This window comes from Mirounga angustirostris, unplaced genomic scaffold, assembly GCF_029215605.1.
Source record: "Mirounga angustirostris isolate CCGP_5_RB_7025 unplaced genomic scaffold, mMirAng1.0.hap1 SCAF_4, whole genome shotgun sequence".
Taxonomy (NCBI): domain Eukaryota; kingdom Metazoa; phylum Chordata; class Mammalia; order Carnivora; family Phocidae; genus Mirounga; species Mirounga angustirostris.
The window spans coordinates 148,122,671-148,138,075 of NW_026991712.1; the positions used below are offsets into that span (position 1 = coordinate 148,122,671).

At 37.5% G+C, this 15,405-nt stretch overlaps 1 protein-coding gene and 1 non-coding gene across 4 annotated transcripts in view; one reads left to right on the forward strand and one right to left on the reverse strand.

Moving 5' to 3' along the window:
• Positions 1-15,405, reverse strand: part of SCP2 (sterol carrier protein 2) — a 107,080-nt gene that overhangs the window by 68,665 nt on the left and 23,010 nt on the right. For all 3 annotated transcript variants that reach the window (XM_045897672.2, XM_045897675.2, XM_045897674.3), the window contains exon 6: positions 7,156-7,282. In XM_045897672.2, the coding sequence (XP_045753628.1) occupies positions 7,156-7,282 (127 nt within the window). The remainder of the gene's footprint in view (positions 1-7,155; positions 7,283-15,405) is intronic.
• LOC123860688 (small nucleolar RNA SNORA63) lies at positions 1,657-1,788 on the forward strand. The gene has a single exon (XR_006794806.1). It is a non-coding gene; the product is annotated as a small nucleolar RNA SNORA63 (small nucleolar RNA).

The window sequence follows — 15,405 nt, forward strand, 5'->3', positions numbered from 1 at the left end:
TCCTAGAGATATATAGACTGCCCAAAACGACCTCACTAAAGATAAGATGTTCAAACATAAAGAAATATATAAATTACCAAGCAACTACCAAAAAGAAAGAAAAACAGGCCAAGATGTTTTCACAGGGAATTCTACCAAACCTACAAAGATCAGGTAGTCCCAATACTCCACAAATTGTATCAGAGCATTAAAAGTAAAGAAAGGCTTCCTATTTCTTTTTATAAAGCAAGTATAAAATTAATACAACTTGGTATTAAAACAAGGAAAAAAGAAAAGGAAAAAGATAAGGAAAAAAGACAGGAAAAAAAGAAAATTATACATCAATATCACTTATGAATATTGATTTAAAGTACTAAATAAAATAGTGACAGAATCTAACCCCCCACTAAAAAAAAAAAAAATCAATACATCATGACCAAGTGGCATCCATTCCAGAAATGCAAAGTTGGTTCAATATCAGCAATCCGTTAATAAAATATTCTAATAACAGATCTAAATGAGGGACATAATGCAATTAATTCAACAGATGCTGGAGAAAGCCTTTAACAAAATACAATTTCCCATTCCTGAAAGATAAAAAAAAAACCTCAAGAAAACAACTGATGAATACTTTCTGAACACAACAAAATTATATATATATAAAAGATCCTGAAGCCAGCAGCCAGAATCTTACTTAATGGGATAATAACATCCCCCATATGGATTGTTATGAGAATTGAATAAGACAATATAGGTATGGGAATTCATTCAACAAATATTTATTGAGTATTTACATATGCTAGGGACTGTAGAAGAGAAAGGAAAAAACAAACAAAACAATTTTCTTCTGTCTAGATTACATGCCAAGCACTGTACTAAGCTGGGTATATTGAAAGTAAATAAAACAGACAGGGATCCTGCTTTCATGGAGTTTACAGAATAATGAGGAAGACAAAAATTAAACAAATAAAACCACACACAAAATATATATGAATATAAACAGTGCTAGATGCTATGAAGGAAAGCAATAGGGGGCTATCTATGAACGAGAATAACAGGAGGGACCTACTTCAATTTGAATGGTCAAAGACAGCCTTTCTTTGAAGATTAATTAATTACAGAATACCTGTTTTGTGCCAGGCACTGTTGTCAATAACAGTCAATGAACAGGGAATAAAACAAAAATCAGTGGCCTTATGGAACTTAGATTCTGGCTGGAAGAGACAGTAAGAAAAAATACATATGCCAGATTTTTATAAGTGTTACATAAAATAGTAAAGCCAGAGACAGAGGATAGGGAGTTCTGGGAAAGAGGGTGATGAAAGAAGCAGATGACAATACTTAAGCAAAACCTGATTGAAATAAGGGAGCTAGCACTGATGAGATCTTAGGGTAGAGCATTCCAGAAGTAGAAAGGGCAAGGCCCTGCCTGAAGTAGGAATGTGCTTATTGTTTTCAAAAACAGAAAGGATAATGTGGCTAGAGTACAATGGTGAAAGAAAAAAAATGGTAAGAGATGAGGTCAGAAAGCTAAGGAGGGTGGGGGACCAGATTGTGTAGAAGTTTGCAGGCTATAGTAAGACTTCTAAGTTTCAATCTGAACGTGATGAGAGCACATGCAGAGTTTTGAGCAGAGGAGTGAAATGATCTGCCTTATATGTTAAACACACTGCTCTGAAGCAGGATTTAGACTCTAATATAGCTGTTAAGTACGGCGTTGTCCTTCCCCCTGCTCAAAATAAAGTTGTTTCTTAACTATAACTGTCTGCTATACTCCTGTAGCAGCCAGGGATGCTTGGTCTCATACATGTCAATAAAACTAAATATTGATTTGACTGGTGATTCTTGAATTAAAAAACAAAAAACAACAGACAGACAAAACACTGCTCCGGCTATAAAGTGAAGATTTGCCTGTAGAGATACATAAGCAAAAGCAGAAAAAGTTAGGACTCCTACAATCCAAGTGAGAAATGATGGTGGCTTGCACTATAGTATAAGTGGTAGAAAGGGTAAGAAATGGATATTGAAAAATGAGTGAAAATGTTTGCCAATACAGTGAATGTCAAGTTCAAGTAGAATCAAGAACAGCTTCAAGGTTTTTGGCCAAAGGTCCTAGAAAGATGGAGTTACCATTTATTGAATGGGGAAAACTTCAGGAAGAACAGAGGGAAAAGGGAATTCAGGGAAAGAATTAGGACTTCAGTTTTAGACCTATTAAATTTGAGATGCCTCTTTGACATCCAAGTGGAGATACTTTTGTAAAGTGTTGGATATATGAGACAAGTTTTTTTTGTTTTTTTTTTTTTCTTTTAAGACCTAAAGGATGGGGGTGCCTGAGTGGCTCAGTCAGTTAAGCATCTGACTCTTGATCTCACCTCTGGTCTTGATCTCAGGGTTGTGAATTCAAGTCCCATCGTAAAAAAAAAAAAAAAAACGATGAGGACAGCTGACCTTGAAAGAATGGAATAAAGAGCACTGTAGCCAAAGGGAAGGGAATATGAGATTCTAAGGCAGAAAACAGTTTGGCTTACTGAAGACACTGATAAAAAGGCCAATGTGCTTAAACCCAGGAGACTATACAACCAGAATGAAAACAATAAGAAATTATTTTTTAAAATACACAGTCTCATTATTATACAATAACAAATAATGAATACACATTTTGGTACCTAAATGCTACAGACTGTGTCCCTGACAAAATTCATATGTTGAAGCCCTAACCCTCACTGTGACAGTATTTGGAAACGGGACTACTGGGAGGTAATTAGGGTAGACGAGGTCATGAGGGTGAGGCCTTCATGATGAGTTAGTGCCCTTACAATAATCCTTTTAAGAAGGGGAAGAGAAAGATGTTTCCTTTTCTCACTCTGTCTCTCTCATTCTCTTTCTCTCTCTCCCTGCACCTGCACAAAAGAAGAGGTCATCTGAGTACACATGAATCTGAGTACACATGAATCGAGGGCAGCCAGCTACAAGCCAAAGGAAAAGACCTCAGAATAAAAGCTATCTTGCCCCTTGATCTTGGACTTCCCAGCCTCTAGAACTGTGAGAAATAAATTTTTGTTGTTTGAGCCACCCAGTCTATGATATTTTGTTATAGCAGCCCGAGCAGACTAATATACTGGAATTGGGGTTACACTAAACAAAAAATGTAAAATATGTGGATGGTTTTGGAAACAGGAGGTGGTTATAAAGAAACTGCTAGTGAAAGCCTAAAGTACCTTAAAGAAACTATTACTAGAAGCCTCCAGATCCTTTGAGGATGCTGTTGGTGAGGGTTTGCAAAATGATAAAACCTTACTGAAGACTAGAGGAAAGGAAATCCTTGCTACAATAGAAGCAGAAATTATAATAACACTATTATCTGCAGTTATGTGAAAATTAGATAATAAGGAAAATATTGAAGGTGCCACATGGTTTCTTCTTGCTATTTATAGTAAAAATCTATATTGCTACATAGAGGAGAGGGCTATTAAACAAAAAGAATTCAGGACTTGATGATTTTGAAAATTCAAGCTTCTCAAATGGGAAGAGATGCTAAAATTAAGAAATGGCCTTTGAGCAAAGACCACATCCAGGGCACTGCCAGGAAAAAATGGTCCAAAGATGAGGCCCAGGGTGTGACAAATCTTTTGTTAAAGATCTCAGATCAGGGGCGCCTGGGTGGCTCAGCTGTTAAGTGTCTGCCTTCGGCTGAGGTCATGATCCCAGGGTCCTGGGATCAAGCCCTGCATCAGGCTCCCTGCTCCGCGGGAAGCCCGCTTCTCCCTCTCCCACTCCCCCTGATTGTGTTCCCTCTCTTGCTGTGTCTCTCTCTGTCAAATAAATAAATAAAATCCATAAAAAAAATTTAAATTTAAAAAATTTAAAAAAAAAGATCTCAGATCAAAAGTGATGCCTCAGAATATAGTTCGAACAGAAAAAAAGCCCTCTAAAGAGAAAAGGGCTGCGCCTCACAAATCCTCTCATGATTGATAAGAACTACAAGGAAGCTTAAGAATATTGTCCCTCAGCCATCTCAGAAAAGACCCAAGGAAGGAGAGCTTATCTCAAAGGGATTTGTAGGTGTAGCTTTTTGTCTAATGGAGTGACCTAAGATGATTCACAAGAGACCCACAAAATTCTTAAGAATAATCTACAGAGAGCATTCTTGAGTATTAACATTCTATTTTTTACCTCGTAGGTGGTTTTGATCACAGTGAGGAGCTCTATGAGAATTCACTAAGCTGTATATTTATGTTTTGTGTACTTTTCTGTATTGAGTTTTAATACCCAGCACTGAAAATGTTTTGACTTTAAAAAAATGCTGGGTTCAACCCACTAACTTGATTCCATCATTTCCTAGCAGGTCACAACCCACAGACTGAAAAATCTAGGGTAAGAGCTGTGGTAGTGAAAGGAACTGGAAGGAAGAAACACTGGGAGTCTGCAGTTAGAATTGACAGGACACAATGAGGGACTGGGAGTCTGCAGGTAGAATTGACAGGACATAATGAGGGAATGGAATAGGGGAAAAGGCCGGAGAAGTGTCAAAGATGATTTCATGTTTCTACTTTGAACATCTGAACGGATGGAAGTGCCACTTACTGAGACGAGGAAACTAGAAAAGGAACAAGTTTAAAATTATGGGAGAACAGAGTTAAGAGTCTACATCTGAACATGTTAAATTTGGGACGCCTGAGTGGCTCTGTCGGTTAAGCGTCTGCCTTCAGCTCAGGTCATGATCCCAGGGTCCTGGGATCGAGCCCTGGCATCGGGCTCCTTGCTCAGCAGGGAGCCTGCTTCTCATGCCTGCCGCACCCCCTGCTTGTGCTCTCTCTCTGACCAAAAAAAAAAAAAAATCTTTAAAAAAATAAAAAATAAAAATGAACATGTTAAATTTGAGATGCCTATTAAAGATACAAGCAGAGATCCAAGATGCCAACTGGATATGGGAGTACAGAGGCCATCACTGGTCCCCCTCTTCCCATAAGTATATTACTTTGTTTTTTTTTTCCTCACAGGACTAATAATTACCTGAAATTATCTTCATTTTTTTCATATTGTCTGTCCCAAACTAGAAATTTAAGCAAAAATTTCACATCTCATCTACTTATTGATAGCTTGTGAATGAATGCACTAACATACTTAATTATTTTTCCCTCTTAAATGTCCTTTTAGGTCTGTCTTTGTAGTTTCCTACCACAAAAGAAATGAAATATATTTCCTTATCCCTTGATTCCAAGTTTGCCATGTAACTTGCTTTGGTCAACAGCCTAAGTCTCAAAAGGCTTTACATGTTGCAAATTACTCTCTTGTCCTGCTGTCACCATGAAAAGGACATGCCAGGGCCGGCTCTCTGGTCCCAGGAGGAGGAGAGACCAACTTATAGCCATATGATTAACCCAAATAAGGTCTGAGCTCAGCTTAGATGAGCTGATTCCCAATCTACTAACTTGTAAACTATAATAATAAATAATTATTTTTTTAAATCACTGAGTTTTGGCATAGTTTATTACAAAGCAATAGCAAATTGATATACTGCTATATTCCAATGCCTAGAACAGTGCCTAGAATATAATGAGAGCTCAAATAATATTTTAATTGAAAAGGAAATGGAGGGCGCCTGGGTGGCTCAGATGGTTAAGCGTCTGCCTTCGGCTCAGGTCACGATCCCAGGGTCCTGGGATCGAGTCCCGCATCGGGCTCCCTGCTCAGCGGGGAGCCTGCTTCTCCCTCTGCCTCTCTCTCTCTGTCTCTTATGAATAAATAAAATCTTAAAAAAAAAAAAAAAAAAAAGGAAATGGACAAGGAATAGCCAAAGAGGTAAGAAAAACCAGGAGAATGAGGTGTCATGAAAGCCAAGAGAAGAGTATGTTTCAAGAAGGAAGTGGGCAAAGGGATTAATGGTGCTGAGGTCTGTTAAATTAGGATTAAAATGTATGTACTGGATATGGCAACATGGTGTTCAATGGTAGCCTTGAGAAAGGAGGGAAGCCAGACTGGAATGGACTGAGTTTAAAAACGTAGGAAATAGGGCGCCTGGGTGGCTCAGTTGGTTAAGCGACTGCCTTCGGCTCAGGTCATGATCCTGGAGTCCCGGGATCGAGTCCCGCATCGGGCTCCCTGCTCGGCAGGGAGTCTGCTTTGTCCTCTGACCCTATCCCCTCTCATGTGTTCTCTCTCTCTCAAATAAATAAATAAAATCTTTAAAAAAAAAAAACGTAGGAAATAGCTTTAGGAAAGAAAATTCTCCTGGCCAAAAACTGGCAATGCTCCTCCCATCATTCTTCTCTGAAGATTTTTTTCCTTTCTAATTATTTGATCTATCAAACAACCTGGGATATTTTTCCTAGAGAGAATAGGAATGTTGAACTTTTGAGTATAATCATTTCCTTTCTTATCTAATAGTACACAGCAAGGCACTGGTTCAGGGTCATACAATTAAAAAAAAATCCCATCTGCGCTATCTCATGCTTTAACTAACTGTCTAAGGCAAGCCAATCATTGATCATCAGTCAAAAAATTAGGATGTAAACCTATAAAATGCAAATCAACTATGAAATTTAAATCTAATAAAACATTATGGAATGACAGATGATGGATTCTTGGTGAATTCAAATACTAAGAATTAAATTTGGCTATATAAACATATTACCAACAGCATGCTTTAAGTGTCATCATATTCAGAACTTAGAAACCTCAATTTATAATTCATGATTAAAGGGGACAAGATTTATGTTATTTTTCCTATTTAAATTTCTTGGCATGAATCATTCTAGGTACTTCCCATATGATGTCTTATATATAATACTTTCTCTAAAACTAAACCCTTTGTGGACTATTTCTTCAATTTAATTCAAAAACCATTTTAGGGCGCCTGGGTGGCTCAGATGGTTAAGCGTCTGCCTTCGGCTCAGGTCATGATCCCAGGGTCCTGGGATCGAGTCCCGCATCGGGCTCCCTGCTCCTTGGGAGCCTGCTTCTCCCTCTGCCTCTCTCTCTCTCTCTCTCTGTCTCTCATGAATAAATAAATAAAATCTTTAAAAAAAAAAAAAAAAAAAAAAAAAAAAAAAAAAAAAAAACCATTTTATATTTTATATATCTTGGCATTGTCCACAGATCCTGAATAAATTCTTGTTGTTTCTCATCACATGCATACAACTACCTATAGACCTTAAAATTTTTTTGACATACCATATTTTTCCATGTGCTCTTTCCCAGCATACGCAAACATCTGAGGAGTAACTGGTTTGGCAGACAATCCATATTTATTGATCAGGACCTCAAGATGTTTATCAATTGGGTTGGTCCTATGTGAAGACTAAGAGAGAGGGAAAAAAATCAGTAAGTACTTGATATGATAAGGGTCTCATTCAACTCTTACACTGTAATAGTTGCATATTCTAAGACATATGCATATTCTAATCTGAAAGACATATGCATATTCTAAGCACATAGTAAAGCAAAAATAAGCAATGTGAATAAAATCAGTCAGGAAATGCTTTGCAAGGAAACATGGAAAGGAAAAATAATCAAGTGAAGTATTAATTTTTCATGAAATATTTATAAAGAATCCAGTAGGGTGTGCTCCTGGATAGCTCAGTCGATTAAGCGCCCAACTCTTGGTTTCAGCTCAGGTCATAATCTCGCAGTGTGGGATCAAGCCAGCATGGGGCTCTGCACTCAGCATGGAGTGTGCTTTGGATTCTCTCTCCCTCTCCCTCTTGCTCTCTCTCTCTCAAATAAATAAATAAATAAAATCTTTAAAAATAATAATAAAATAAAAATAAATAAAGAATCCAGTAGGTACCCATAACTACTCAAGGTGCTGGGGATAAAATAGTGAACAAAACAGAGAAGGCCTCTGCTCATCTGGCATTTACATCTGTGGCAGGGAGGGGGCAAAAGGTGATGAAGATAAAAATAAATTAAAATGTAAATAGGGGCGCCTGGGTGCCTCAGTCAGTTGAGTGTCTGACTCTTGATTTCAGCTCAGGTCATGATCTGAGGGTTGTGGGATCAAGCCCTGCCTCAGCTCCATGCTCAGTGCAGAGTCTGCTTGTCCCTCTCCTGCTCCTCCCACTCACTTACTCTCTCACTCTCAAATAAATAAATAATTTTAAAAATTTAAATAATAATGCTATAAAGAAGAATAAATCCAAGTAAGAGAATAAAGACTGAAGGTAGGAAGTGCTACTTTATACACAACTGTCAGGGAGGTCTCATCGACAAAATGGTGTTTGAGCAGGAATGTGAAGCAGTAAGGGGTAAGTCATTTGGGCAACCTTGGGGAGGAGCATTCTAAGCAGAGGGAACTGCAACAAAAAAGATCCTAAGGCAGGAGCATGCTTGGGTGTTTGAGAAAAGAAGTGAATTAAGATTAAAATAAAGCAATATTCAGAGAGTATAATCACCTTTGTTTCCGTGGTTCTAGAGTACAAGAACATAGTTCCTACTACTAATATTCCACAAAGGGAAAGCTAACAGTTTCTTCTCAGTTTACCTACTAGATTATGAACTCCCTGAAGTCATGAATTCTTTTTCACACACCTTTGTACAGATACCCAATGCCTAGCATATGGACTGCCACATAGTAAACATTCTACAAATAATTGTTGAATGAATAAATGAAGATTATTTTTTGGTGCACAAGATAAAAAATATTCTGCTTGAGAAAAGAATGATAAAGATATCTGTTGAATAAGAAAAAAAAGATATATATTATAAATCCTAAAAGCAAGACAAAACACCAGAGATACAGTTAATGAGCTTATAAAACAACTAATGTGAAATTACCAAAAAAAAAAAAATCTCAACAGAAAACAAAGAAAAAAAAGGAAAAGATATTGAACAAAAAGAAAACAAGTAGCAAGACAGTAGATTTAAACCAGTGTTGTCCTAGGAAATGCTTAATAACAGGCTCACAAGGGTGGAAGAGACCTAACTGATATATTTACCAAATTTTGTTGTGTAAATACTCCTACCACAGCTAATTTAAATCACTGAAAGCAAAGATGAGAAGAGATATGCACAATCAAATCTTGCAAGCTAGTATGAGACAGAGGTATCAGTTTCAGCTAACCACTAATTTAAACCCTATATATCAATAACCATATTAAATGAAAAGATATAAAAAGCCCAATTAAAAGGCAGAGATTGATATATTGCTAAAAGCAAGACCCAGCTATATGTTGCCTACAAAAATCTAATTCAAAAACCACAGTGAAATATCACCTAACACCTGTTAGAATGGCTATTATCAAAAAGTCAAGAAATAACAAGTGTAGGTGAGGATGTGGAGAAAAGGGAACTTTTGTGCTCTATTGGTGCTCATGTAAATCTCAGCCACTATGAAAAATAGTATGGAAGTTCCTCAAAAATTTTTTTAAAAACTACCATATGATTCAGCAATTCCACTTCTGTGTATTTATCTAAAGAAAACAAAAACACTAACTCTAAAAAATATATGCATCCCCATGTTGTTGACTGCAGCATTATTTACAACAGTCAAGATATGGAAACAACCTAAATGCCCACCAATGGATGAATGGATAAAGAAAATGCAGGGTGGGGGCACCTGAGTGGCACAGTCAGTTAAGTGTATGACTCTTGGTTTCCGCTCAGGTTGTGACCTCGAGATCATGATCTTTGGGTCATGAGATCAAGGCCCACAGTGGGCTCCATGCTCAGCAGGGAGTCTGCTTAAGATTCTCTCCTCTCTCCCTTTGCCCCTCCCCCCTTCTATCTCTCTCTCTCTCTCTCAAATAAATCTTTAGAAATAAAAGAAAAATGCAGGGGGGCATATATACATACATATATATATATAATGGAATGTTATTTGGCCATGAAAAAGAATGAAATCTTGGGGCACCTGGCTGGCTCCGTTAGTAGAGCATGCAACTCATGATCTCAGGGTTGTGAATTCAAGCCCCATATTGGGTGTAGAGATAACTTAGAAAAAAATAAGAAGAGGAATGAAATCTTGCCATTTATGATAACATGGATGGAACTTGAGACATTATGCTAAGTGCAATAGGTTAGAGAATGACAAATACCATATGATATCACTTATATGTGGAATCTAAAAAAATAAATAAGGGGCGCCTGGGTGGCTCAGTGGGTTAAGCATTTGACTCTTGATTTCAGCTCGGGTCATGATCATGAGATTGGGCCCTGTGTTAGGCTCCACATTCAGCAGGGAGTCTGCTTGAGATTCTGTCCCTCTGCCTCTGCCCCTCCCCACCACTCGCACATGCATGCATGCTTTCTCTCTTTCAAATAAATAAATCTTTAAAAATTAATTAATTAATTAAGCTCATAGATACAGAGAACGGACTGGTAGCTGTCAGAGGCAGAGGGCAGAAGGTAGGCAAAATAGATGAAGGTAGTCAAAAGGTACAACTTCCAATTATAAAAAAGTCATAGGGGCAGTGCCTGGCTGGCTCAGTCAGTACAGCATGCAACTCTTGATCTCAGGGTTTTGAATTCAGGCTCCACACTGGGTATAGAGGTTTCTTAAAAATAAAATCTTTTAAAAAGTTATGGAGATATAATGTACAACATGATGACCATAGTCAATAATACTGCATTGTATATTCAAAAACTGCTAAGACTGTAAATCTTAAAAGTTCTCATCATAAGAAAACAAGTCTACCTGCCTCACGACCTTGTGTAAAACTGACAGGACTAGAGCCACTTTAAAACAGAGTTGGGGGGCGCCTGGGTGGCTCAGTTGGTTAAGTGACTGCCTTCGGCTCAGGTCATGATCCCAGGGTCCTGGGATCGAGTCCCGCATGGGGCTCCCTGCTCAGCGGGGAGCCTGCTTCTCCCTCTGACCCTCTCCCCTCTCGTGCTGTTTCTCTCTCGCTCACTCTCTAATAAATAAATAAATAAATATTTTTAAAAATTAAAAATAAAATAAATAAATAAAACAGAGTTGGAGCAGACATTGTAGAGAAACCACCTTACTTGCTTTTGTTTGAACTGGCTGAAACCTTCTGGACAAAATGGTAATTATGTTAAGCAATTGTTTGAGAAGTCACCAGGAGAACAGACACCCTGATTACAAGACTGATTGTTAGGGACTTTCTGGGGAAAAAGTCAACAGTTAATGTATAACCCAGAGTAATTTGGCTTGTTAACATAAACAGAAAACCTTTTTTCCCCTTTCATTCAACTCAGGTAATTGCTCCCTACCTCTTCCTCTAAAAACCTGTTGCTTTCACCCGACAAGTGGGAATCCTATTTGGGTATTTACTTGAATTTGTCCTCCCCACACTGCAATTCTTTAATCCCAAATAAATGCTCATTTGCCTCTCAAAAAAAAATCTATAACTATATTTGGTGACAAACATTAACCAGACTTATTGTGGTGATCATTTCACAATATATGCAAACATTGAATCATTATGTTGTATACCTGAAACTAATATAATTGTGTATGTCAATTATACCTCAATTAAAAAAAAAACCTAAATCAAACATAAAGACAGAAATAGGCAAAAGGATGGGAAAAGACATACTATTCTAATTCTATTCAACAGAAAGCTGAAATGCCTATGTCAATAACAGACAAAACAGATCTAAGATCAAGGAACACTACATGGGATAGAAGAGGGTTATCCCACTATGATGAAAGGGTCAATTTAAATGAAATGGACAAATTATTTAATGGGTATTATCAAAGCTCACTTAAAAAAAAATAATAACCTAAATAGTAATATATTTCCTGAAGAAACTGAACTACTGAACTTAAAAGGTTAAAAACCTTCCTTCCCATAAAGAAAACTCCAGACCTAGATGTGGTTTTTAATAATTTTCAAATAAAAGTTATCAAGGTATTTATCATTTACTAAAGAAAAAAATCTATTTTTCATGTGTCATAAATGTTAGGTACTCCCATTAGGGACTCACCTAATAATCTTATTTTGTATTCTTCTCCAGCTGCCACCCACCAATCCCGTTTTTCAAACTATCCCTTGAACATATTATCTTTTTTTTTTTCTTAGTAGGCTCCGTGCCAAATATGGGGCATTGAATTCACAACCCTGAGATCAAGAGTCGTATGCTCTACCAACGAAACCAGCCAGGTGCCCCTGAACATACTGTATTATGTTCATTCCAATATCTATGACTTGGCTCACGATGTTTTCTCCCATACATAGAAAGATCTCACCTTTCCGTATCTTTAATTATCTTTGTTTTATTATTATAATTATCCTTACTTATATAATAATTTCATGTAATTATTATCTCTTATTGTCTTTAAGATTCAACCTAACATTTCCCACTTCCTTTTTTTTTTTTAAAGATTTTATTTATTTATTTGGCAGAGAGAGATACAGCAAGAGAGGGAACACAAGCAGGGGGAGTGGGAGAGGGAGAAGCAAGCTTCCCGCCGAGCAGGGAGCCTGATGGGGGCTCAATCCCAGGACTCTGGGATCATGACCTGAGCCGAAGGCAGATGCTTAATGACTGAGCCACCCAGGTGCCCCAACATTTCCCACTTTCTTAAAAAGCTCTCTAAGGGAAAAAGGGAAATAGCTCTTATTGATTTGAATGCCTATTATGTGCCAGACACTTTCACCAATACTAACAGATACTATTACATGTATTTAATTTTATTTGATGTAGAGGTCCCTTAATGTTTGAACAGAGAGAACTAATCAGATTGACCTCATAAGTTAAATGATAGTATAATCTTAGATGAAGAGGCTAAAAGTTATCTTCAACTCATTTTCTAACAATGATTCTAGTTTTAGGGGAGGCTGGCTGGCTCAGTCAGAAGAGCATGGGACTCTTGATCTTGAGGTCATGAGTTCAAGTCCCATGTTGGGTATAGTGATTACTTCAATGAATAAAACTTAAAAAAAAAAAAATGGGCACCTGGGTGGTACAGACAGCTGAGCAACCAACTCCTGGTTTCAACTCAGGTCATGATCTCAGGGTCATGGGATCAAGCCCCATATCGGGCTCCTGGCTCAGTATAGAGTCTGCTTGAGATTCTCTCTCCCTCTCCCTTTGCCCCTGCCCCCCTCTAAAATAAATAAATCTTTTTAAACACACACACACAATGATTCTAGTTTTATATTGTACTGCCTTCTATAGAAAAATCTGTTTTTACCAGAGATCAATCCCTACATATTATTTTAAACAGTCATCAAGTATATAATTCAAGAAGCAATTCCCCTTGAAAAAAAATACATTTATATCAGAAATTGCCTACTTGCCACTAGAGAAACAAAACTAAAAAGTAGGAACCATTACTAAATGATTATTACTGAAATGAAGATTACTTTTAAAATGAAGAAAATGGATTAAACTAAAATAGAAATCTTTAAAATCATGTTGATAATCAAACCCAAAGGCTTTCAATCACTAAATTGCCAAAAATTGCTTTAAAAGTTGCTTGCAGGGCGCCTGGGTGGCTCAGATGGTTAAGCATCTGCCTTTGGCTCAGGTCATGATCCCAGAGTCCTGGGATCAAGTTCCGCATCGGGCTCCCTGCTCAGCGGGGAGCCTGCCTCCTCTCCCTTTGCCAATCTCTCTCTCTCTCTCTGTCACTTATGAATAAATAAAATCTTAAAAAAAAAAAAAAAGTCAGTTGGGGCACCTGGGTGGCTCAGTTGGTTAAGCGACTGCCTTCGGCTCAGGTCATGATCCTGGAGTCCCTGGATCGAGTCCCGCATCGGGCTCCCTGCTCGGCAGGGAGTCTGCTTCTCCCTCTGACCCTCCCCCCTCTCATGTGCTCTCTCTCATTCTCTCTCTCTCAAATAAAAAAATAAAATCTTTAAAAAAAAAAAGTTGCTTGCAATTGCTTTAAAACTGCTTTGAAAAGTTTTAAAAACTGAGGCGCCTGGCTGGCTCAGTCAGTGGGGAATGTGACTCTCGATCTTGGGTCGTGAATTCAAGCCCCATGTTGGGCCTAGAGCTTACTTTAAAAAAAAAAAAAAGTTTTTAAAATTGCGTTTTTACAAACAGAATGTAAGACTATTCTAAAGGTGACATAAGCCCAAAACTCAATATCCATACATATAAAAAACAAATATCTATAACCTTCTGTTCTAGTAATATTCTTCATATAAAGACAACACTAGGGGTGCCTGGGTGGCAAAGTTGGCTGAGCATCTGTCTCTTGGTTTCAGCTCAGGTCATGATCTCAGGGTTGTGAGATCCAGCCCTGAGTCAGGCTCCATGCTCAGTGTGGAGTCTGCTTGGGATTCTCTCTCCCCCTCCCTCTGCCCCTCCTGTTCATGCTCTTTCTCCCTCTCTCAAATAAATAAATCTTAAAAAAAAAAAGACAATACTAATACTCACCCCACTATTCCCTTTGCTTTTGTTTTGTTTTTTGTTTTGTTTTGTTTTGTTTTGCAGTTTCATTGTGGGGTTTCCTTTTATTTATCCTAATTTGGATTCACTGGGATTTTTCAATCTGCAGATAGTGTCCTTTGCCAGTTCAAGAAAATTAGTAGCCATTATCTCTTCAAATAATGCCTATGCTCTATAAAACAGCCAGAAAACAATTAACAAAATGGCAATAAGTCCATACCTATCAATAATTACTTTAAATGTAAATGAACTAAATTCTCCAATCAAGAGATAGAGTGGCTGAATGGATAAAAAAACAAGACCCATCCATACGCTGCCTATAAGAGACTCACTTTCAGGTGTAAAGACACACAGATTAAAAGTAAAGGGATGGAAAAAGACATTCTATGCAAATGAAAACCAAAAGAAAGCTGAAGTTGCTATAGTTATATCAGATAAAACAGATTTTAAGACAAAGACTATAATAAGAGACAAAGGTCACTATAGAGGATAAACTAAAACCCACTTCTATTTGTTACACCTAAATTCAAATATTCAATCTAAAGAAAAACACTTCATTATTTTGGCTCTTCTCTACATTCACATGTTGATATACATATTAAAGTATAATTATGTTTGGTCTTATTATTTTAACTCAGGTTTAAAACCTCAAAACCAGGGGCACCTGGGTGGCTCAGTCGTTAAGAGTCTGCCTTCGGCTCAGGTCATGATCCCAGGGTCCTGGGATCAAGCCCTGTATTGGGCTCCCTGCTCCGCAGGAAGCCTGCTTCTCCCTCTCCCAATCCCCCTACTTGTGTTCCCTCTCTCGCTGTGTCCCTCTCTGTCAAATAAATAAATAAAATATTTTTTAAAAAAAGAAACCCTTAAAAAAATAAAAATTAAAAAAAAAAAAACCTCAAAACCAGTCATCCATGATAAAGGGGTCAATCCAACAAGATAACATAACATCTGTAATTATTCATGCACCTAACACAGGAGCACCTAAATATATAAACCAAATGTCAACAGCCCTAACAGGAGAAACAGACAGCAATGCAATAATAGTATAGAAAACTTTAATACCCTACTTTCATCAATAGATAGATTATTCAGACAGAAAATCAATAAGGAAAGATT